The sequence below is a fragment of the Balaenoptera acutorostrata genome, chromosome 8, assembly GCF_949987535.1.
Source record: "Balaenoptera acutorostrata chromosome 8, mBalAcu1.1, whole genome shotgun sequence".
In the NCBI taxonomy this organism is placed as follows: domain Eukaryota; kingdom Metazoa; phylum Chordata; class Mammalia; order Artiodactyla; family Balaenopteridae; genus Balaenoptera; species Balaenoptera acutorostrata.
Window position 1 is genome coordinate 80562276 of NC_080071.1, and position 23695 is coordinate 80585970.

Here is a 23695-nt window from a genome sequence, read left to right on the forward strand (position 1 = left end):
TCACTTTTCTAGTCTCATCGCTTTCCCTTCCCCGGTTGCTGTGAGAAATGCATTGAGTCAGTGTGTGTTCAAGTGGTTTGAAACGGTCGGGCGGCATCCTGAGGGACTTACTACTCCCAGGACACAGCAAAGAAGAAGGCTGGGTGGGCGCTGACACGTCACATCATACAGCTACCCGCATCTGAGGGCCATCAGCTTCCTACCTCTGTTCTTAGCCCTACAGGCTCAGAAAAACACACTAACCCCTCCCATTTGCTGGTCTCCTGATCATTTCGTGGTTTCAGGAAGGGAGCCCAGGTTGCACCGTGCAGGATCCTGTTGAAAAGGGATGTCACAGGTTTACCAAAACCACACTCTGGCTCTCCTCCACCCTCCAGAGCATTCCCCATCCGGCTCTCCTCTAGCCCCTCACATGGTTTGCAAATATGCACATCTACAAGTCTGGAGGGAGACTGGGGGAGGACTTGCTTTAGTGCAGAATGCTAGGCCCCTGCCTCAGAGATTCTGCCTCAGTAGATTGGGGTTCAGAGATCTGCATTCTTTTTTTTTTTTTTTTTTGCTTGGGATCTTAGTTCCCTGACCAGGGATTGAACACGGACCCTCAGCAGTGAAAGCGCCTAGACCTAACCACTGGACCATCAAGGAATTCCCCAGAGATCTGCATTCTAAACACATGCCCCAGGAACCACGCTTTGAGAGACACGACCCGAAAAGCCAGAGTTTCCCCAAGTTTTGTCTCTGGGCTTACTCTCCTTATTGAGTCTCTTTTGCTTCCACTCTTGTGACTTCAACTCTCCCCTTCGGTGAAAAACGGTTCCCAAATCTCTATTTCTAGCCTTAACTCTCCTCTGATGTTCTGGACCTACCTCTCCCTCTGAATGTTTCCACCTGAACCTGAAGTTTACAAATTAACAGGCTAAAAACACTGATGTTAGACATTTCTTGAGTTTCGTGGAGGGAGAGATGCACGTACACAAGTAATTACATAGTGTGGATGTGCTCTAACGAAGGGTGCAGTCGTGGATAAGCATATGCCCATCATAACCGGGGGAGGCACTTACTTCCTGGGAGGACAGAAGCAAGAGATGAGGAAGGGGAGGGCAGAGGGAAGGGGGAGGGCCATCACAGGGGCAGGGGGTTAAGAGGAACAAACTATTATGTATAAAACAAGCTACAAGAATGTATTGCACGACACAGGGAATACAGCCAGTATTCTATAATAACTATAAATGGAGTATAACCTTTAAAAATTGTGAATCACTGCATTGTACACCTGTACCTTATATAATATTGTACGTCAATTATACTTCAATGTAAAAAGAAAGAGGCAAGGAAGGTGTGGGGAGAGCTCAATCCCGAATCTTAAAGGCTGAGAAGCACATTCTGGGCAAAGGGAATGTGGATACGGAAGTAGGAAGGAATGAGCACTAAAACCTTCGAAACAGACAAGGGCCTGTGGGCAGGGACTCTGGAGATGAGACTCTGCGGAGAAAGAAGAGAGTCTGCAGAGCTGTATTCCGCCCTGCTGCCCGAGAGCCACAGGGAGACAAGTCCCCAGGGGGCACAGGGGATGGGGGCAGGAAAAGGGTAGGAAGGCGGACTGAGCCGTGGGGTCCCTGAGAGAGAGAAAGGGCGGAGCAGTCAGCGGGCCCAGGCCTTTCACAACAGAAGGGCCACTGGACACGCAGGCCCCAGTGAGGGTCTCAGAGCCCAACTCACGCTTTCATTCACAAAGTGGAAGATCACGCCCGCTCATTCCCGGGAACCGTGGCCACTCACCCCTGGTCTCGTTCCTAACCCACACGTTGATGGAATCACAGGCGGAGGTGGGGTCTTCGAAGTTCGCGTTCCGGACTTCACACTGAAACACGTCTTTGTTCCTCGTGACGAAAGGCACTTCCATCTTAAAGCCATTCTTCACAAACACGGCATTGGCCACCGTCACAATGTCTTTATTCTTCTTGGAGACGATGGCCTTGTTGATCTTCTTTAACACTTTACCAACTCCTGAAGGAGAAAATGCAGCAATATTTCCGTAAGAATGTTATTTTTTTTTTAATATCTTCTATATTATGGCAAATAAGAACAGTATAAGCAAAACTAGTACGAGTAGCAAGAGACTAAGTCATCTGCTTTCTCAGTGGCCTTCTGTTAAGAAAAGGGAGGGCGTAGAATGAAGTATTACTATTAATAGCCCCTAAAGATCAATTGCGCTTCTAGCTTCAAAGCAGGCATCTTCCAGGCCTTCTCCACAACTTCCCCAAGCAGACCTCGCTCTCCTGGAAGACTTTCTTGGCACCAGGTCAATAGGGAGACTGGAAAACTCTTCAGTTATGTAGCCATGGGGGAAGAAACCAAAGGACTCTTCCTAATCCCGTCTCTCTTTCTTAACAATCTGAAGCGCTATTTCCTTTCTTGCCAAAGATTTAACAACACGATTTTTCTCTATTTTGGGGAAAAAAAGGCATAAAGTTGAGCATCAGAAAGACTATAAAAAATGGCCATGTGCCACCATCCAAGAACAAGGTGATTTTTACTTGATACGAAGCTCACAAAGTAAGTGAATTAGTTTTATGGCAACGTAAGCTTTATTTCACACAGGCCATTCATACACGCTCCATTTAGTTTCAGAGCATGGAAAAGAGGGAAATGTTATAAAGGATGAAATGTGTTCCTACAGAGAGCTCGAATTACAGATCTGTCTTACTCACTTGGGGTCCTTTCAAAATGACACTGTCCTAAAACAACCGGCAGAGTCACCTTGACGGTCCCCTGGAGAGCTGACCTGTCATTCTTAAATAATGGCAGGTAAGAGCCCCACGGTTTGGCCCTTTGTGAGGTCTCCGGAGCCTGCACTCCTCATGGGTTCTGTGGGGCAGGCCCAGCAGGAGTGGGCAGGCACGTTGTATAATGAAGGGACCAGCAGACTTCAGAGCCCAATCGCGGCACTTGTCCCTTTCAACTCCTCCACGGTCCCCAGTCTCCTGCCCAGAAAAGATCAGGGCAGATCCTCCTCCTGTGCCCCAGACTGTCCTGCCTCTGCCCTCAACCAGAGTGCCACTGTCTTGAGTTCTCAGAGGCTGAGCCCAAAGCAGGGCCTGAAAACCCACCCAGGCTCCCCCGGTGAGTCTGTCATGTGAACTGAAGTCATTCCACAACTCGACTGCTAGTGATTTTGGAGGAAGAAGAGATGGGGGTTGGGGGGAGTTGCCAACAGACCAATATTGTCAAAACTTTAGAAACACTACTTAAAATGAATGTGGCTCAGCGGGAAGACAAACAACGACAATCTAGTTGCTCTTTTGGAATGGTGCTGGCCGACAGGGCCTGGGTGGCGCTGGGAGAGGCCAGGAACCCCGTGGGTGATTCACTATGAGGTTATAAATCACCAAGAGTTCTGTGGGCTTCCAAGCAAGGGTACAATGGTGTGTTCCAAATATTTAGTCCCCCAGTGCTTCCAACAGGTGAACAAACTGCAAACTCACGCAACAGTTTAATGCCCTGTAAACAGAGCGGGGCGGGTGGGCATCTGGCGCTGGCAGCCCCCGGGGGCTACACTGAGAAGGATCTAACTGGGGCACAGAGGGGAGCCCTGGAGTACACAAACCCCCATCTCTCCTCCTCTCCCAGCAAAGGCACCAATGTGGTCAAGATTCCTAGAACTTTATGGCCAGTGGGAGTGGAGGAATGTGGGTGGGAAAACATCCTCGCTTCCCAGTAAAGCAACTAAAACCTGGATGTGAGATGTGACTTGTCAAGGTGACGGCACAGGCTGGTGCCAAGGAAGGGCTCCAAGGCTAGCGGTGGCCCATGCCCAGCACTGTGGAGGGGGCGGTGGGAGGGGACTCGGCTGAGAAACCTGAGCTAAAGCTGAGGGACAGCACTAGGGGGTGTAAGCTCTTAAGCTTAAACAGGTAATTAAAACGGGGCTTTCTTTCAAGAAAACGAAACCATTCCTACTGGGCCTTACTTTTTTTTTTTTTAATTTATTTATTTTATTTATTTATTATTTTTGGCTGTGTCGGGGCTTCCTTGCTGTGTGCGGGCTTTCTCTAGTTGCGGTGAGCTGGGGCTTCTCTTGTTGCGGAGCACGGGCTCCAGGTGCGTGGGCTTCAGTAGTTGTGGCGTGCAGGCTCAGTAGTTGTGGCTCGTGGGCTCTAGAGCGCAGGCTCAGTAGTTGTGGCACACGGGCTCAGTAGTTGTGGCTCGCGGGCTCTAGAGTGCAGGCTCAGTAGTTGTGGCCCACGGGCTTAGTTGCTCCGCGGCATGTGGGATCTTCCCGGACCAGGGCTCAAACCCGTGTCCCCTGCATTGGCAGGCGGATTCTTAACCACTGCACCACCAGGGAAGCCCCGGGCCTTACTTTTAAACAAACTTCTTTTATAGCTTTTTATTTTGAAATAATGATAGAATCACGGGAAGTTGCAAAACAATATACAAGGTGGTCCTGTATATTTCCACTTTTCACCCAGTTTCCCCAATGGTAGTATCTTGCATGATGGTAGTACAGATCCACAACGAGAAAACTGCCACTGGTGCAGTCCCCAGAGCTCATTCACTTGTTTTACATACGTATGCGTGTGCGTGTGCGTTTGTGTGCGTGTGCGTGTGTGTGTGTGGCTCTATGCAATTTTACCCCCCATGGAGATTCGTGCGTCCGCCACCTCAACTGAGACGCAGAGCGGTTCCATCAGCATAAGGCTGACCCGGGCTGCCCTCCATGGTCACACACACCCACCTCCCCAGACTACGGATTTAAAAGTACGTTCACAGCCATGATGCATTCTGAGCCCTGTACAACATAGAGAGGGGGCAGACGGGAAGTCTTCTTGTTAGAGATGAGAAAACAGGGGCATTCAAGAGGTCAAGTGACTGCCCAAAGTTCCACAGCTACCGAATGGAGACCAGAACCCAGCTCTCCTAACTCCTAGCATTGCCACTGTCCCTTAGAGGAGACTGGCCCTCAAGCCCAGGGGGCACCAGCAAGACCCCTCTCAGCTGCTCTGCTCCTCGGTGCGGTAAGCAAAGACCAAGCCAGGAGCCCTCCAGACTGGGACTCCTGCAAGGCCCGCCAGCCAGGCCCAGGCGCACGCACCATTCACGCCGTATCTCATCACCGTGGTGAGCTGCTTCTTGGTCCTGCCGTCGGCTCCCAGCTGAAGCATCCCCAGGACGGACGCAATCCCGTGGGGGGAAACGACGATGTTGTCATGAGGCCGGGACTTGACAATCTGATTGAACACCTGGATTCCTGTGTCCGAGCCTAGTTCCTCCAGAGACAGGGGGTTGAACTGGGAGCACACAAAGGGCAATGTCACGGTGGCCACGAGGAAGAAGGGAAAATGCCAATTCATGGTTCCTTCTGGCAAGGATAACCTGAAAAATGAAATCAAGAAAATATTTACATTCTACATTTAATGAATACTTTTTTGGAGGCTACTTTGTACTCAGCTAGATATGATTTACTATACTCAGTGTAACTGAATGTCTTTAATGTATTCAAGACACAAGAGTGTAGATTAGATTGTTTTCCTTTATGTATATTTTGTTAGGGGGATGGGGAGCGAGAGGAAGGAAACTTCCACTTGCTGGTCCCAACTCTGTGCCAGACACAGTTCTAATCATTATTTCATCCTTGTTACCACCCTTCATCCAATCACACCTATATTTACTGAGAGCCTGCTGTGTGCCAGGCACTTGTCTAAGTGCTGAGCGTAGAAATATAAGTAAGATGGCCAAGACCCCTGCCCTCCTGGAGTTTATATTCTAGAGGGGAGACAGAAAGTAAACCAGGAGGCAATAAAGTCATTTCAGAGAGGGATCAGGCCACAACAATAAGACACGGTGATGTGAGTGAAGGGAGTGGGGGAGCATGGGACAGGACAGGCAGGGCGGCCACCTCTGCAGAGGGACACGCATGCTGAGAGCTGAGTGACGAGAAAGGGGGGAAGGATGTGCCAGGCAGAAGGACGGCCGTGCAAAGGCCCTGAGGTGGGAACAGAGGTGGATTGTCGGAGGTTGGTGTCCCAGCGATGTAAGGGACATGGAGGGGAGAGGTGGGGGAGGAGGAGAAGAAGAAAAAGGGGCCAGATCCTGAAGGGCCTGTCACACCAGGTATGGCCCTTGCATTTCATTCTAGGGGTCATGAGAAACCCCTGGAGGGAGCTCCCCGCTGGTGCAGTGGTTAATACTCTGCGCTCCCAATGCAGGGGGCCCGGGTTCGATCCCTGGTCAGGGAACTAGATCCCAGATGCATGCCCCAACTAAGAGTTCGCATGCCACAACTCAGGAGGCTGCGTGCCGCAACTAAGGAGCTGGTGAGCCGCAACTAAGGAGCCCGCGAGTCAAAACTAAGGAGTCCACGTGCCGCAACTGAGGAGCTGGTGAGCCGCAACTAAGACCCAGTGCGATCAAATAAATTAAGAAAAAAAACAAAAGAAAGAAGGCACTGGAGAGTTTGAAATAAGGGAGTGAATCCCTTGGGTTGCTGTGATTATCTTATAACTACACGCTTTCTTTTTTTTTTACCATATATATAACTTTCTTAATTAATGAATTGTTAATGAAAATAAATTTAAGTGACACCCTTAAATCTACAAGAGGGCAGAACAATTGGCAAATTCATCAGTTGTGAAGATGGCGTTGTTTACACTGATATTCTCAATTACAGTGATTTTTTTTGAAATATGCTTTCTTCCTTGATTACCACTTACTGAGCTTTCTCTGGCTGTGACAAGCAAGAGGTAGGAAATTTACATGTGTTTATGGAAAAGCAAATACTTTCATTAAATAAGACCTTAGAAGCAGCAGCTGGTAAAACAAAAGCAGAATTTGAGATGTGGCTAATTTGGTCCCTCCCTTATAGACCCGAGCTTCTGATGAGCACAAGTTTCCCCAGGAAACAACTTGTCCTCCTGTTATGTGCATTTACATGGGGGAGGTTGGGCGTGTCTGCAGAGAACAAGAAAGAGGGGAGCCTTTTAGAGAGGAGACCTGGAGCAAGAGGAAATAACGTCCATATGCTCCAGGTAAAGAAAGGGCACCAGGACAGCACTGGGCAAAATGGGCATGTGTGTTCCCTTGCCTTCCTCTCTATGTACTTGGCCTTCTTCCCACCCAAGTAGATGTTCAGTAAATACGTGTGGGATTAAACCTGATGGCTGATACACTTTCTATTTTTGTTCATTCTTTTTCATTGCATCAAAATAATGTTTATTGAGCATGACTAATTTAGTCCTGAGCCTCACTCACTCTTAGCTCCAAACACTTCTCAAGCAGAGTGAAATTCACTGGGGTGGGAAGAGGCCTGTCAGCAGAGGCGGAGTTCCCCGCCCGCGCTCCACCAAACACTCAGGGCCCCAAGGTGAACCATTAAAGACATCATTGTTCAAGGTGATGGTGCAATTTTCTTATATGTTGGGAAAAAAGCACATTATCAAAAATTTAGAACATTCAGAACTTATCCAGCGCTTAATTGTAAAATGATTGTATAAACACAGCCTGTCTAAATTCAAAACATGTAAGTGACCTACATACACTGCCACTTGGGGCTTTCCTATGGCCAGCGTGGCCTGTTTTGACTTTGGCACCTTGGACTGTCTCTAAAACCATGACAATCCCCTGAGTTACTTTCAGCCTGTTGGATAATGGAGCGCTTCCAAATCCTGAATGGAAGTTCTACTCATTTGGTCTAAAAATTAGACATTGTGTCCGCTCCCCTGCTTCTTTCTTTCTGGAAATAAACTTCCTCTTTAACATTTAATATACTACAAAGCCATCATAAGTATAAAACAATTTGTACCTTCTTTGTTACAAATGGCCAAATTCGGTGACGGGCACCAACTTCATCAATCTGAACTGTTGACTCTTGCATTACGATGGCTTCTGGCATCTGCCTTCAGTGTGCCATTAGCTATTCTCCCCCAGCTTCCCAAAGAAATCCTCCTGGGTCAGCAAATATTTGCATAAACATTGGAATCTGCATACTCATAAAGGACATCAAATTGGTTTTGCCTCTGATAGCTTAAAGTTGATTCACCCACATACGATAGACTTATGCAGAAGATTGTAAAACGGGTAGAAAACAACAGTAACGAGAGAAAGCTAAGTTCCAAGGTCTTGGAATCAGCAAAGACAGTCTCCCAAATAAATACCCACCTTATTTAGCAGAATTTTTCTTGGTTGTGAATTTTTTGCTAAAAGAACAGTTTCATTATAAAGTGGGGGAAGGCTGCCAGGGGTGTTTTTTTTCTTAGTTCCTTGGATTTGGGAAGTTTTTGTGAGATGTCTGTGTGTAGTTTCATAACAGTGCATTGGGACAGTGTCAGGGGCTGTGCAGAACTTGGAATCAGAGCAGTTTTTCTTTCTTTAAATTTTTTTGTATTTTATTTATTTATTTATTTATACAGCAGTTTCTTTTTTTTTTAACTTTTGATTTATTTATTTATTTATTTATTTATGGCTGTGTTGGGTCTTCGTTTCTGTGTGAGGGCTTTCTCTAGTTGCAGCAAGCGGGGGCCACTCTTCATCGCGGTGTGCGGGCCTCTCACTGTCGCAGCCTCTCTTGTTGCAGAGCACAGGCTCCAGACGCGGAGGCTCAGTAATTGTGGCTCACGGGCCTAGTTGCTCCGCGGCATGTGGGATCCTCCCAGACCAGGGCTCGAACCTGTGTCCCCTGCATTGGCAGGCAGATTCTCAACCACTGCGCCACCAGGGAAGCCCTACAGCACGTTCTTATTAGTTGTCTATTTTATACATATTAGTGTATACATGTCAATCCCAATCTCCCAGTTCATCCCACCCCCACCCCCACCCCCACCCCCCCGGTGGCTTTCCCCCCTTGGTGTCCATACGTTTGTTCTCTACATCTGTGTCTCAACTTCTGCCCTGCAAACCGGTTCATCTGTACCATTTTTCTAGACTCCACATATATGCGTTAATATACGATATGTGTTTTTCTCTTTCTGAATTACGTCACTCTGTATAACAGTCTCTAGGTCCATCCACAGCTCTGCAAATGACCTAATTTTGTTCTTTTTATGACTAAGTAATATTCCATTGTATATATGTACCACAGCTTCTTTATCCATTCATCTGTCAATGGGCATTTACATTGCTTCCATGACCTGGCTATTGTAAATAGTGCTGCAATGAACATTGCGGTGCATGTGTCTTTTTGAATTATGGCTTTCTCTGGGTATATGCCCAGTAGTGGGATTGCTGGGTCATGTGGTAATTCTATTTTTATCTTATTTATTTAGTTTTTAAATTTATTTATTTATTTATTTATTTTTGGCTGCATTGGGTCTTCGTTGCTGCACAAGGGCTTTCTCTACTTGTGGTGAGCGGGGGCTACTCCTCGTTGCGGTGCACGGGCTTCTCATTGCAGTGGCTTCTCTTGTTGCAGAGCAAGGGCTCTAGGCACGTGGGCTTCAGTAGTTGTGGCACGTGGGCTCAGTAGTTGTGGCTCGTGGGCTCTAGAGCGCAGGCTCAGTAGTTCTGGCGCACAGGCGTAATTGCTCCACGGCATATGGGATCTTCCCAGACCAGGGCTCGAACCCGTGTCCCCTGCATTGGCAGGCGGATTTGTAACCACTGCATCACCAGGGAAGTCTGGTAATTCTATTTTTAGTTTTTTAAGGAACCTCCATACTGTTCTCCATAGTGGCTGTATCAATTTACATTCCCACCAACAGTGCAAGAGGGTTCCCTTTTCTCCACACCCTCTCAAGCATTTGTTGTTTGTAGATTTTCTGATGATGCCCATTCTAATCGGTATGAGGTGATACCTCGTAGTTTTGATTTGCATTTCTCTAATAATTAGTGATGCTGAGCAGCTTTTCATGTGCTTCTTGGCCATCTGTATGTCTTCCTTGGAGAAATGTCTATTTAGGTCTTCTGCCCATTTTTTGATTGGGTTGTTTGTTTTTTTTAACACTGAGCTGCATGAGCTGTTTATATATTTTGGACATTAATCCTTTGTCCTTGATTTGTTTGCAAATATTTTCTGAAGGTTGTCTTTTCGTCTTGTTTATAGTTTCCTTTGTTTGTCATATATAACCTTTATTATGTTAAGGTAGGTTCCCTCTATGTCCACTTTCTGGAGAGTTTTTATCATAAATGGGTGTTGAATTTTGTCCAAAGCTTTTTCTGCATCTATTGAGATGATCATATGGTTTTTATTCTTCAATTTGTTCATATGGTGTATCACATTGATTGATTTGCATATACTGAATAATCCTTGCATCCCTGGGATAAATCCCACTTGATCATGGTGTATGATCCTTTTAATGTGTTGTTGGATTCTGTTTGCTAGTATTTTGTTGAGGATTTTTGCATCTATATTCATCAGTGATATTGGTCTGTAATTTTTTTTTTTTTTGTAGTATTTTTGTCTGGTTTTGGTATCAGGGTGATGGTGGCCTAGTGGAATGAGTTTGAGAGTGTTCCTCCCTCTGCAATTTTTTGGAAGAGTTTGAGAAGGATAGGTGTTAGCTTTTCTCTAAATGTTTGATAGTATTCACCTGTGAAGCCATCTGGTCCTGGACTTTTGTTTGTGGGAAGATTTTTAATCACAGTTTCAATTTCATTATTTGTGATTGGTCTGTTCATATTTTCTGTTTCTTCCTGGTTCAGTCTTGGAAGGTTATACCTTTCTAAGAATTTGTCCATTTCTTTCAGGTTGTCCATTTTATTGGCATAGAGTTGCTTGCTGTAGTCTCTTAGGATGTTTTGTATTTCTGTGGTGTCCGTTGTAACTTCTCCCTTTTCATTTCTCATTTTATCGATTTGAGTCCTCTCCCTCTTTTTCTTGATGAGTCTGGCTAATGGTTTATCAACTTTGTTTATCTTCTCAAAGAACCAGCTTTTAGTTTTATTGATCTTTTATTGTTTTCTTTGTTTCTATTTCATTTATTTCCACTCTGATATTTATGATTCCTTTCCTTCTACTAACTTTGGGTTTTGTTTGTTCTTCTTTCTTTAGTTCCTTTAGGTGTAAGGTTAGATTGTTTATTTGAGATTTTTCTTGTTTCTTGAGGTAGGCTTGTATAGCTATAAACTTCCCTCTTAGAACTGCTTTTGCTGCATCCCGTAGGTTTTGGATTGTCATGTTTTTGTTGTCATTCGTCTCCAGGTATTTTTTGATTTCCTGTTTGATTTCTTCAGTGATCTTTTGGTTATTTAGTAACGTATTGTTTAGTCTCCATGTATTTGTGTTTTTTACATTTTTTCCCTGTAACTTATCTCTAATCTCATGGTGTTGTGGTCTGAAAAGATGCTTGATATGATTTCAATTTTCTTAAATTTACCAAGGCTTGATTTGTGACCCAAGATGTGGTCTATCCTGGAGAATGTTCTGTGTGCACTTGAGAAGAAAGTGTAATCTGCTGTTTTCAGATGGACTGTCCTAGAAATATCAATTAAATCTATCTGGTCTATTGTGTCATTTAAAGCTTGTGTTTCCTTATTAATTTTCTGTCTGAATGATCTGTCCATTGGTGTAAGTGAGGTGTTACAGTCCCCCAGTATTACTGTCTTACTGTTGATTTCCTCTTTTATAGCTGTTAGTATTTGCCTTATGTATTGAGGTGCTCCTATGTTGGGTGCATATATACACATACATTTATAATTGTTATATCTTCTTCTTGGATTGTTCCCTTGATCATTACGTAGTGTCCTTCCTTCTGTTGTAACATTCTTTATTTTAAAGTCTATTTTATTGATATGAGTATTGCTACTCCAGCTTTCTTTTGATTTCTGTTTGCATGGAATATCTTTTTCCATCCCCTCACTTTCAGTCTGTATTTGTCCCTTGGTCTGAAGTGGGTCTCTTGTAGACAGCATATATATGGGTCTTGTTTTTGTATCCATTCAGCGAGCCTGTGTCTTTTGCGTGGAGCATTTAATCCATTCACATTTAAGGTAATTATCGATATGTATGTTCCTATTACCATTTTCTTAATTGCTTTGGGTTTGTTTCTGTAGGTCCTTTTCTTCTCTTGTGTTTCCCACTTAGAGAAGTTCTTTTAGCATTTGTTGTAGAGCTGGTTTGGTGGTACTGAATTCTCTTAGATTCTGCTTGTCTATAAAGCTTTTGATTTCTACACCAAATCTGAATGAGATCCTTGCTGGGTAGAGTAATCTTGGTTGTAGGTTCTTCCCTTTCATCACTCTAAGTATATCATGCCACTCCCTTCTGGCTTGTAGAGTTTCTGCTGAGAAATCAGCTGTTAACCTTACAGGAGTTCCCTTGTATGTTATTTGTCATTTTTCCTTTACTGCTTTCAATAATTTTTCTTTGTGTTTAATTTTTGTCAATTTGATTATTACGTGTCTCAGCGTGTTTCTCCTTGGGTTTTCCTGCCTGGGACTCTGCGCTTCCTGGACTTGGGTGGCTACTTCCTTTCCCATGTTAAGGAAGTTTTCGACTATAATCTCTTCAAATATTTTCTCGGGTCCTTTCTCTCTCTTCTTCTGGGACCCCTATAATGCAAATGGTGGTGCATTTAATGTTGTCCCAGACATCTCTTAGGCTGTCTTCTTTTCTTTTCATTCTTTTTTCTTTATTCTGTTCCATGGCAGTGAATTCCACCATTCTGTCTTCCAGGTCAGTTATCTGTTCTTCTGCCTCAGTTACTCTGCTATTGATTCCTTCTCGTGTATTTTTCATTTCAGTTATTGTATGGTTCATCTCTGTTTCGTTGTTCTTTTATTCTTCTAGGTGTTTGTTCTTTAATTCTTCTAGGTCTTTGTTAAACATTTCTTGCATCTTCTTGATCTTTGCCTCCATTCTTTTTCTTTTTCCTGGATCATCTTCACTATCATTATTCTGAATTCTTTTCCTGGAAGGTTGCCTATCTCCACTTCATTTAGTTGTTTTTCTGGGGTTTTATCTTGTTCCTTTATCTGGTACATAGTCCTCTGTCTTTTTATTTTGTCTATCTTTCTGTGAATGTGGTTTTCATTCCACAGCCTGCAGGATTGTATTTCTTCTTGTTTCTGCTGTCTGCCCTCTGGTGGATGAGGCCATCTTGTGCAAGCTTCCTGATAGGAGGGAATGGTGGTGGGTAGAGCTGGGTATTGCTCTGGTGGTCAGAGTTCAGTAAAATTTTAATCTACTTGTCTGCTGATGGGTGGGGCTGAGTTTCCTCCCTGTTGGTTGTTTGGCCTGAGGCAACCCAACACTGGAGGCTACAGGCTCTTTGGTGGGGCTAATGGTGGACTCTGGGAGGGCTCATGCCAAGGAGTACTTCCCAGAACTTCTGCTGCCCATGTCCTTGTCCCTGCAGTGAGCCACAGCTGCCCCCCGCCTCTGCAGGCGACCCTCCAACACTGGTAGGTAGGTCTGGTTCAGTCTCCTATGGGGTCACTGCTCCTTCCCCTGGGTCCTGATGCACACACTACTTTTTGTGTGCCCTCCAGGAGTGTCGTCTCTGTTTCCCCCAGTCCTATCAAAGTCCTGCAATCAAATCCCGCTAGCCTTCAAGTCTGATTCTCTGGGAATTCCTCCTCCTATTGCCGGACCCGCAGGTTGGGAAGCCTGACGTGAGGCTCAGGACCTTCACTCCAGTGGGTGGACTTCTGTGGTATAAGTGTTCTCCAGTTTGTGAGTCACCCACCCAGCAGTTATGGGATTTGATTTTATTGTGATTGCACCCCTCCTACCATCTCATTACAGCTTCTCCTTTGTCTTTGGATGTGGGGTATCTTTTTTGCTGAGTTCCAGTGTCTTCCTGTCAATGATCGTTCAGTAGTTAGTTGTGATTCTGGTGCTCTCACAAGAGGGAGTGAGTGCACGTCCTTCTACTCCGCCATCTTGAACCAATCTCCGAATGAATCATCAGAGCTATTTTTGATTGATGTTCTGGGCATAACTTCTTCTTGGCCTCAGTTTCCTAGGCTAAATGCTCAGTGGTCTAAACTCACCTGGCTTGTGTATATGTCCAAGACTAAGCTTTCACTTCTGTCCAAAGTTCAGTAGCCAGGAAAGTGGGTATTAATCCATACATTATTATAGGCTGATAACATTCCTAATATTAACACATATTCATGTCCAAATAGATAGTCTTTTACATGAAATAACTGTTGGAGTTATCAGGTTTGAAATGCTTATTCTCTAGAACGAAGAGATTCTCATTATGGGAAGAACATAATAACATCCTGTTTTATTTTTTAAGAGAAATTATACTTTAAACTTTCAAATAAGGGAAGGGATAAAGATGTTGCTCAAATGTATTACATAGCATTAATATGGACAATCATAATCTATATAATATTTCAATTTCTTGAATAATCTTTTCTTAACACTGAAAAAGTCTCTACTTTAGGCCATCCTTGGAGGGAGATCATATACCTATAAATAAAGCCATTACCACAGGCATATCCTTCCATATGTGGGCTTCTCTTTCCCCATGGACGTCTAGTTTCTCTTACTCCAAACCTTTCCTTTCCAGTGTGGGGAACGTTTTTGAAGTATTTGGGTGCTGCTCTGAGCTTTAAGTAAGATTTAGTGTTATAAACAATGGGTTGGTAGTTTTGAAATGTCAGACTCAGAGAGCATCCCTACCACCTATACAAATGTACCACCTGCCAATGGCAGGCATTAAAGAAACACACTCTACAGGCCCCATGACTTCAACCATCACTTCTAGACAGATGATACTCTGATCTGCTGCTCAAATCCTCAGCTGAGTTTCAGTGCCATGCTTTCCACTGTTTGCTGCCTATTTTCACCTGATTGTACAGAATACAATCTTGTCTTGAAACAACCTTCATGGGTGGGCTATGGAGGGCCACTGACTCTCCTCCTAAAGGGTTGGTTTCCTGTTGCTGGGCCTTGCTCTTGCCCATGTCCATGACATTGCTTCTCTCCCTGGTTCTCCACCTAGAACACCAGGGCTTCCCCCAACTCCTTCCATGGCCTGTGGGAAGCTTTCCCTAATTTCTCCAGATGGGGTTAGCCACCCCCTTCTCTGAATTCCCATAGCATTTCCTATCTACACCTCTCATTTTGTTTTTCAAGTATTTTTTTCCCCTCCCAACTAGACTGGAAGCTCACAGAAAGCAGGGCCAGGGCACTTTAGAATCCTGGTGCCCACAGGCTCTCATTTAGGGCCCTGACATTGGGTAGACGCTAAATCAGAGGTCTACTCCAGCTGTGCAAGTGTTTGGTTTGGAAGACAAGGCATTGCAGAAATATTTTAAGCAACTAAAAGTTAGATAATGTCACATACAATCTAGATTTAGAGTTCTTCTCAGGAAAAAGGAAAATGAATGGGTGTTCTGGTAACACAGGGCCCTCATTCCCACGGCAGACATCCTGCATAGCAACTGCCCCAGGAGCTGGGTGCCTGCTTTCCTACATGCCCCCTCTGCTCCCCACCAGTTGCCATCACTCACATTACCTCCCCAGGCTGTGAAAAGCACTTGTGGCCAGACTCCTGCACTGAACAAACGCTCATCCATTAAACAATGGGAGCCTAGTATAGTTGGTCACAAAAGATGAAGCTTACTTTCAACCTTATAAATTCTTTTTTTACAAAACAAAATGTCTGTTACATATAACACATGAGCAAATGATAAATAGTATGATATTTGTCGGCTCAAATGATAAATAATATGATATCTGTCGAGTCTATTTAGAATAACAAATAAGATGTATGAAAACAGTGTTGGGGGGAAAAAACACTAGAAAGACTCTTCTGGCGTCAACTCTTAGCCAGATGATTCCTACCAGTTTTAGGAGGACCCAGGAGTGCCTAACAGAAAATACTCCATCCCTTCTTCTTCTCTAAAAAATGTGTAAAGTGATATATTTTGTAAAATGTATATATTTAAACATTTTTTATGTCATAAAAGATTTCAAATATATGCAAGATAAACCCTCAATACCCAACATCCAGAAAAAATAATTATCAACTTGTGGCTTATTTTATTTCTTTCAAAATCAAAGGTTATTTTGAAGCAAATTCTAGATAGCATATAATTCGAAATATTTTCAGCATATACTCTAAACCTAAGGAATACACACACACATAATATCATTATCCCACTCAAAAATTAATAACTCTTTATTATGTTAAATATCTAGTCAGTGTCCAAATTTTCCTGATTGCCTTCTGTTTTACAGTTTATTTGAATCAGGATCTAAATAAGCTCCAAACATTGCAACTGGTTATATGTCTCTTGTCTTTTAAAAAATCTTCCCCTAGTTGCTTTATTTTTACCTTTTTCCTTGGAACTTTTTTACTGAAGAAACCAGCTTACTTGTCCTATAGAGATTCCCAGTCTAGATTTTGCTAATTGCACTCATGTGATGCTGTTTAGCAAGCTCCTCTGTCTTCCTTACTTTCTGTAAACTGGTAGTTAGACCTAGAAGAGCAGTTTGCAAACTCCTGGGCCAGATCTGGCCACAGTTTTTGTTTTGTCTCTGGCTGCATTCAGGCTCCTACAGCGAGTTGAACAGACAGCTGCCCAGTTGGACTGCAAAGCCAGGAAACATTTACTACCTGGTCCTTCACAGGAAGTTTGCCAACTTCTGCTCTAGAGGCTGATCAGATTCAAATTTCTTTTTTGCAAGAGTATTTCACAGAGGTACTGCCCAGGAGGCTGGAATCAGGAAACAGCGGCTGTCTGTCTCTTTTCTGTGACGTTAGCAGTTACTCATGATCATTGCCTAAGTGCATTGTTTTATTATGGCTTGCCAAATGGTGCTTTTGTAATTCTTTCTTTCTCCATTTATTGGTTGGAATATTTCTATAAAAAGAAATTTCCCATAACCAACGATTTGGTTGTCTTGAGGTTCAGTTTGTATAGCAAAGGCAAGATCCATTCCCTGTATCATTCTCCAAATAATGACTTGGTTACCCAGAATTCTTAGTGTTGACCAGAGGGGGTTTCTTTGTTTGTCTGCTTAGTATAATTACGAACTCATGTTTTTCAACATATTTTAAGGGTTTTGATCTACTAAAATGTTATTACTTTTATTGAAGCTCAGAACGAGCCTCTTCAGGTTGGCTCCTGAACCTTTTATGTGACCCTGTAGTCTCAATAGCTTCCTTGTTTCTGGTTTGGCAAGATGTTCCAGGCTCATTTTGCATACCCAGTTGGAATCAGACACTTCTCTAGGGAACTCTGGTTCCTTTTAGTGGGAGACAGTATTTAGAGACCACAATCTGAGTATCTTGACCAAATAAACCCTAAGTTAACTGTGGGGATACTGGGCAACAGACATGTAGAAAAATCCAAAATCCACTTACATCCCTCTCTGGACTATAGCCAAATACTGAAATTCAAGTGATGGAAGATAGACTGCTACCCTGTGAATTGGTTTGCCTCCCAGGGCTGTATGGCATAGGGGAGGCACACTAGATAATGAAAATATGGGGGAGTGAGCTGGGCATTAAAAGTTGGGCTAGGATAATCAAAATGAATCACCCTCATGTGAAGGCACTGAGTCTCCTGGATCAACCCCATCCTGAGTGAGGTCCTAACAATGCAAGCTCCTGGAATGAAAAACTGGCCCACAGCATAACAAGGACAGTCCCCCAGTTTATCTTGGTGGGGGGCAAGGTGTGACAACCAGCTCCCTCCCATCAGTGAAAGCTGACATGTTCTCAGGCACTGGGAAACTGTTGATATCCTTCTGGTCTCTGTGTTCCTAGGATCCTGGTTCTTGGAAACTAAGATCCTTTATTAATCTACCTCTGGATTAACCAGTTCTTCTGGGGGGGGGGGCTACAGGAGGAGGAGAAAAAATAGCACATCAGATTATATTAGAATCATGACCTCTCCCAACAGCTTTCTTGACAGAGCTTCCCAAAGAAGTAAATGTGAAGGAAAGGCTGCCAAACTGAGACTTCTAAGTGGCCTTAAGTAGGACTGTGCTGCCCAGCAGTCAGGCCAAATGTTTCTCACCAACACTCTGCCGACAGGCAAAGGCCTAACACTGTTAAGGGTGTTTGGCAATAGGCATTCTGGAGAACTTCAGGAGTTGACCTATGGAAGTGAAGGCTGTATCTGCAAAGTGACTGCAGTTGCTAATGAACAAATAACTGTGGTTAAGCCTCAGGTCTGGTCCTATAATGGAGAGAGGAGGACTCTAGTCCCTCTAGCCTCTACAAACATTACTGAACTACATCCACCAGAACCTGTCCTCATTTCCAAATATCTACCACATTCTCTTAAGCCAGAAAATGAGATGAACAAGCAAAACTAAAGGGCCTCTTGATACCCTTGGGAAGTGTACAGAGTATTATCTGAATGAGTTAGCATTCTTAAGACTTACGAGAACAAACAGGACATGCCAACTGATCAAAGTGACAGTAGCTTGGTGGTTCTAAAATGTCTTCTTTCAGGTTACTGGAGAGAGACTTAGAGACCTCTTTGGATTTTTTCTTACATTTTTATCAGACTTCGAAGTATATGCTTGATCTATGACACTAATTAATTTTGCCAGAAAGGAACCTAAAAATACCCAGGAAAGAAATGTTCAGCTACTGAAATGTATGGCAACAATGTCTAAAAGGTTCCTTCAACAAAGAGACATATTGTAAGTACACTCTAACTGACATCCAAGTGTCTTTCATCCACATACCATTCATTCTGAAATCTCTTTTGAGGTGAAAGGGGAAGGTTATGAGGAAGAAGGCAGTTGGGGCTTTGTTAGTTGTCCATCCTTTTTTTAATGGTCTTTTTTAAATTGAGAGTTGTCCATCTTTTAAAATACAAGATTATGGGACATTTATTCTATTTTCCTCTAAGTGTCAGGGGAAATTCATGTAAGGTTCAAATCCCAATTTCACCATTTACTAACCAAGAGATCCAAGGCAAGTCACGATCTTTATCAACCTCAGCTTTCTCCTTTACTGTATTAGAAATCAAATTTCAAGGGTGGTCATGGGAATTCCATATTCACAACAGAAAGGCAGACAGGAACTAGCACAGTATCTGGCTCAGAGTAGGGGCTCAGTAAATGTCGCCCTTGTCTTCCTCAATGCTCAAGACCCGAAACAGTCTCTGATTTTTACTTCAACAGCTATGTAGAAAGCCTCAAGGATTGAGCTAAGAAAACAGGCCAAACAATACTTCCACCTTGATATAGCCCTGTCTGTGTCTTTATAATTTCTTTAGACTATTTAAAACACAGAATAAGACAATGCTGGTGTGTTCCCTTACCCCTATAAGAGAAAGAAGGGGTTCTATTATGGCGGGGGTGGAGGTAGGTAGGTATGTTCCAAAAAACCTTTCATGGTTCTGAGATGTGCTTTTTAGTCTGTTGACTTGGGTCATTAAATCTGCTTTATTATGTATGGTGCCAAGTCGTATAGACTTTCTTACAGACAAATCTTTAAGACAAAACAGTTTATATGGGTGATTTTCTAATCAATAGTCAAGACATGTCCTAAGACATCATAGTGATATTGACTCGTGGTTCTCAATCTTTAAAACAAGGTAGCACCTTTTTGAGACCTAAAAAAAAGTATTACAGATGCTTCATGACTAGTTATATTTTTAGTACTGGTGAAAATACATGATAAAATGCTACCATGAATTCATAAACACTAATAAAATGCAAATGCTTTTTAGCTATACATAACAGCATCTTGATACATTTCAAAACAATCATATTTTGAGATATCATTTATTCAGTCTCTACTCAAAGCTAGACCAGGAACATGACTTTTCTGACCCCTGAGAATAACTCTGATGTTGTCTACAGGTCTTCAGTTCATAGGTGAGAAATCAATGCTCTCTAGATTGTTGCTAAAAAAGAAAATGAACAGTAAGTGTTGGAAGTGTAAATTGATAAAAATCTTTCTGAAAGGCAATTTTTCATATGCATATTCTTTAAAATGTATATACCTACTGGAAAAGTAATATTCCTTCTATCACTCAGTTCTAAGGTAATAATAAAAAAAAAAAGATTTGAGTCTAAAAATGTTCACTGTGGAGTTATTTCTAGTAGCAAAATCACTGCAATATTCTTTGCAATAGATAAATTGCAATAACAATGATCACTGCGACCTAAATTTCCAATGAAGGGACACCGTGGGTGACCTCTTATCAGCTTTGTGCATTTCTCCTCTAGCGTCTGTGTTCTTTGTTGCTAATCATTTGCACCTGCTATTTTCAGAGGCTTGCTATTGTGAGTTGGAGCCCACGATCTTAGTGGGTTCTAAGTGGCTGGGAGTTTACATACAGCATTCTGCCATCCGGGAGGTCAACAGCCACTGACTACTGGTCAGGAGTACAAAAGCCCAGCTTCTTTGCCTCAAGGTGGCACAGACCACCCGAAGGTGCAACAGACTCTCTAGAGCTCCCCGTGGGATTAGGCTGATGTAGGACTTCACCTGATATTGCCCCTTGATAGGCTGCTTCCCTTTCTAATTCCCATTTCTTCCATTCCCTTACTGTTTCACCTGGGAGCACTTCCTCAACGAATCAATTACACTTTATCCTTGACTCAGGGACTACATCTGGGAGGGCACAACTTACAACACCCAACAGTAAAGGACAGTTCATGACATCCATCCAACACAGTATCGTTCAGAAGCTAGGAAACTATCCTTGAAGAAAACTTAAAGATATGGTAATATATTCCAGATAGCTCAGCTGAGATGTGTACTAAGAGGGAGCAGAGAAGGCTACAGAACACAATTAAATCACAGTGGTTGAATCACGGGATCATAAAAACTTGAATAAAAAATGGTACTTATTGGAAAAGGAGAGAGTTGAGAAATATGTTGGGATCCTTTTATCTACACTAAAATGAATGCTACACCCCATTACAAACCATGGACCATTTCATGTTGAGCTTTTTCAGTAAGTGATGGCTTTATTTTGATGAACATGATTTGACCCATTTATGTGGCTAAATCTACATATTAGATATTTAATGGCAGGGATTACAGTTAATTTTTTTATTCCCTGCATATAGCATAGTACCTACTATATAGTTGGAACTCCATAATGTTTATGAAATAAGCTGTAATTCTATGGAAATTAACTGTTCCCATTACTATTTTAGGTAGCAGCAGCAACTGCTATTGCTAACTCAAAAAAAAATCCAATTTGTTTAAAACTTGTAAAATACATTCTTAAGTACTCAAGAATACTAGCCATCATTTATGGAATGCCTACTATATGCCAGACACTGTACCTGGAGCTTTATATATTCAACGTCTAGCTGAATCCTCAAGTTAAGAAGTAGGCATTAGTACTTTTATTTTACAGATAATGAAAACTGAGGCCCAATTAAATGACCTGCCCAGATCATACAGATCATACAAGGTGAAGAGATGTCTGAAAACCAACACTTTTAGTCAATACATCATGGTGACTCTTGTGCAGGAGTTTAAAGGGTCAACCAAGGAAAAAGTAAAGAAACACTGCCTTCTTTCTACCTCTCTGTCCTGTGCTTAAATCACCAAATACTTGGAGTAAACAAGTGACCACAGCTCTACAGGGCACAGGAATTGAACAGAAAGCTTGTTACTCCACTGCAGTGGTTCCAACTGGGAGGGAGAGCGGCACTGCCCCCCAAGAGACATTTGGCAACGTCCGGAGGTGTTTTGGGTTGTCACACCTGGGACGGGGTGCTACTGGCTTCTCACAGGTTGAGGCCAGGGATGCTGCCAGACGTCCTACGGTGCAGGAGACGGTCACCACCTCAAGGAATTATCCAGCCCCAAACGCTAGTTGTGCTGAGGATAAGGAAGGCTCTTCTAGAGCACAAAAAAGCACACATTTCCACTCTTCCCCAATGCGTCACAACTGACTTTCCTTAACTTAGCATCGAGCCTTCAGTCTGAAGTCACAGACTGTTTCTTGTCAAAGCAACAACTGTGCTGACACCGTCACAGTGGTCCTCCCTGGAACTTTTGACCCACGAGACAGGAAGGGATCCAGTCCATCCCTTTTGTGAATCCCAGAAGGGAAGGTTTGTGGTACCAGTAGTTAAAGCTTTGGCCTGTCAGCCCACCTTATCAAATCAGGCTCTTCTACAGCGCGCAGATGTTCTGCGGCTGGAGTGGAGAATGTCTGCGTCATGCCGAGCCTCCCGCAAGGATGGGCAGGGAAGGCGTTTACAGCGGGCCCAGTTGTTCCTCCACGGTGCGGGGGAGGACCAGCCCCGGCCTCCCTCTGCTGCGGCACCTCTGAGCACCAATGAGACCCCTCCCATAAAGCAGCGGTAGGGAGCTGAGGCTGGCATACCCAGCCATTACCCCCATCAGCCTCTCCTCCCCACCCACTGCCTGCTCCCCCATGCCCAGCAGCCCTTCCCACCCCCCGCCCAAAGCAAAGTCAGCTCTATCATTCAGGGAACCAAACTGCCAGGTACAGAGAAAAACCTAAAATGCTCACACATCCCTAAATTATTCTTACGACTACTGTACTTACTCCCTGGGAACTTTCTGAACTAATTATATTCAGTTACATGCTTAGCTAAGCAAAACTGAGCCCAAATCTCTCTTTTCCTCCCTTTCCTCATGAAAAGGGAGCAGAGGCCAGAGAGGGAAGGAGACTCAACAGACGAATGCTGAATTGCGTCTCCAGCAGAGCCAAATTACCGGCAAAATGCCACCTGCACGAGGTTCCCATTCTGCCGGCAGGGATGGCCTCTTTTTCTTGGAAGAAGGAGCGTTCAGAGATAGTGGGAGGCCTCCCAGCCCTGTGAGTGATGGAGGTGCTCTGGCAGTGTTAACAGAGGATGTGGGCTTTAATCAAGCAGGAACTCGAAGACTCCTGCATCTTTATTTCAGGTAGCAGGGGAAGAGGGCAAGGAAACTGTATTCAACTATGAAGAAAGGAACTCTAGATTTTGAGGCTTAAATTCACAATGAAACCCACTTGATTCTTTTGAAAGAATCAGGTGGTCTTTCCAAGGTTGCCACGTAAAGAACTGTTCGATAGCAGGTACTGTTCGTCCATTCATTTATTTCATTAACAAATATTAATGAAGCACTAGTGTGTCAGGCACAGGGCTGGGGAGAGAACAAGGACAAATGGGCTTGGTGCCTACTCTCCCAGAGCTGAGAGTCTAGGGCCGTGGTTCTCCATCTGGGCAGTTTGTCCCTCAGGGAACATCCGGCAACATCTGGAGACATTTTCGGTTGTCACAACTGGGCGTATGGGGAGGGTGCTACTGGCATATAGTGGACGGAGGCCAAGGGTGCTGCTCAACACCCTACGGGGCTCAGGACATCCCTGCACAACAAGGACCTGTCGCCTCCAAAATGTCAATAGGGTTGAGACTGAGAAACCTTGGTCTAGAGGGAAACAGACTTTAATGAAATCATCATAAATACTGAATGGATATTGACATTCATTTTGACACATTTGCTTCCCAAGTGGTATGACAGCAAGTGAAATTTACAACAGAGGGAGCCGAGACACACCTGGGGGGATGGGGGCAGGCAGGGGTTGAGGAGGTACTCTGAGGAAGGGCCGGGTAGGCCAGCTTTGGAGGAAGAACTTTATATGACAAAGCAGGAGAGGGCTGGGGGCAGGGGAGAGTGCTCCAGACAGAGGATCTCATGTGCAAAAAGGCCTTGTGTTAGAAGGTACCACGTATGGTTCTGGAAACTGAGATTTTGGGAGTTTTGCTTTACACCATCATCATCTTACAGTCTTTGTAGGACCAGGTCTACCCTGGGCCATAACCTTGAGCAGCAACTCACCATGACACACACCA

General features: G+C 43.8%; 1 protein-coding gene across 1 annotated transcript in view; it reads right to left on the minus strand.

Annotated features, from left to right (window-relative positions):
- Positions 1-23695, minus strand: part of SERPINE2 (serpin family E member 2) — a 70752-nt gene that overhangs the window by 19190 nt on the left and 27867 nt on the right. Inside the window, exons 2-3 of the mRNA XM_057551458.1 lie at positions 5096-5376; positions 1780-2007 (exon numbers count right to left, since the gene is read on the minus strand). Coding sequence (XP_057407441.1) covers positions 1780-2007; positions 5096-5354 — 487 coding nt within the window. The 5' untranslated portion in view covers positions 5355-5376. The remainder of the gene's footprint in view (positions 1-1779; positions 2008-5095; positions 5377-23695) is intronic.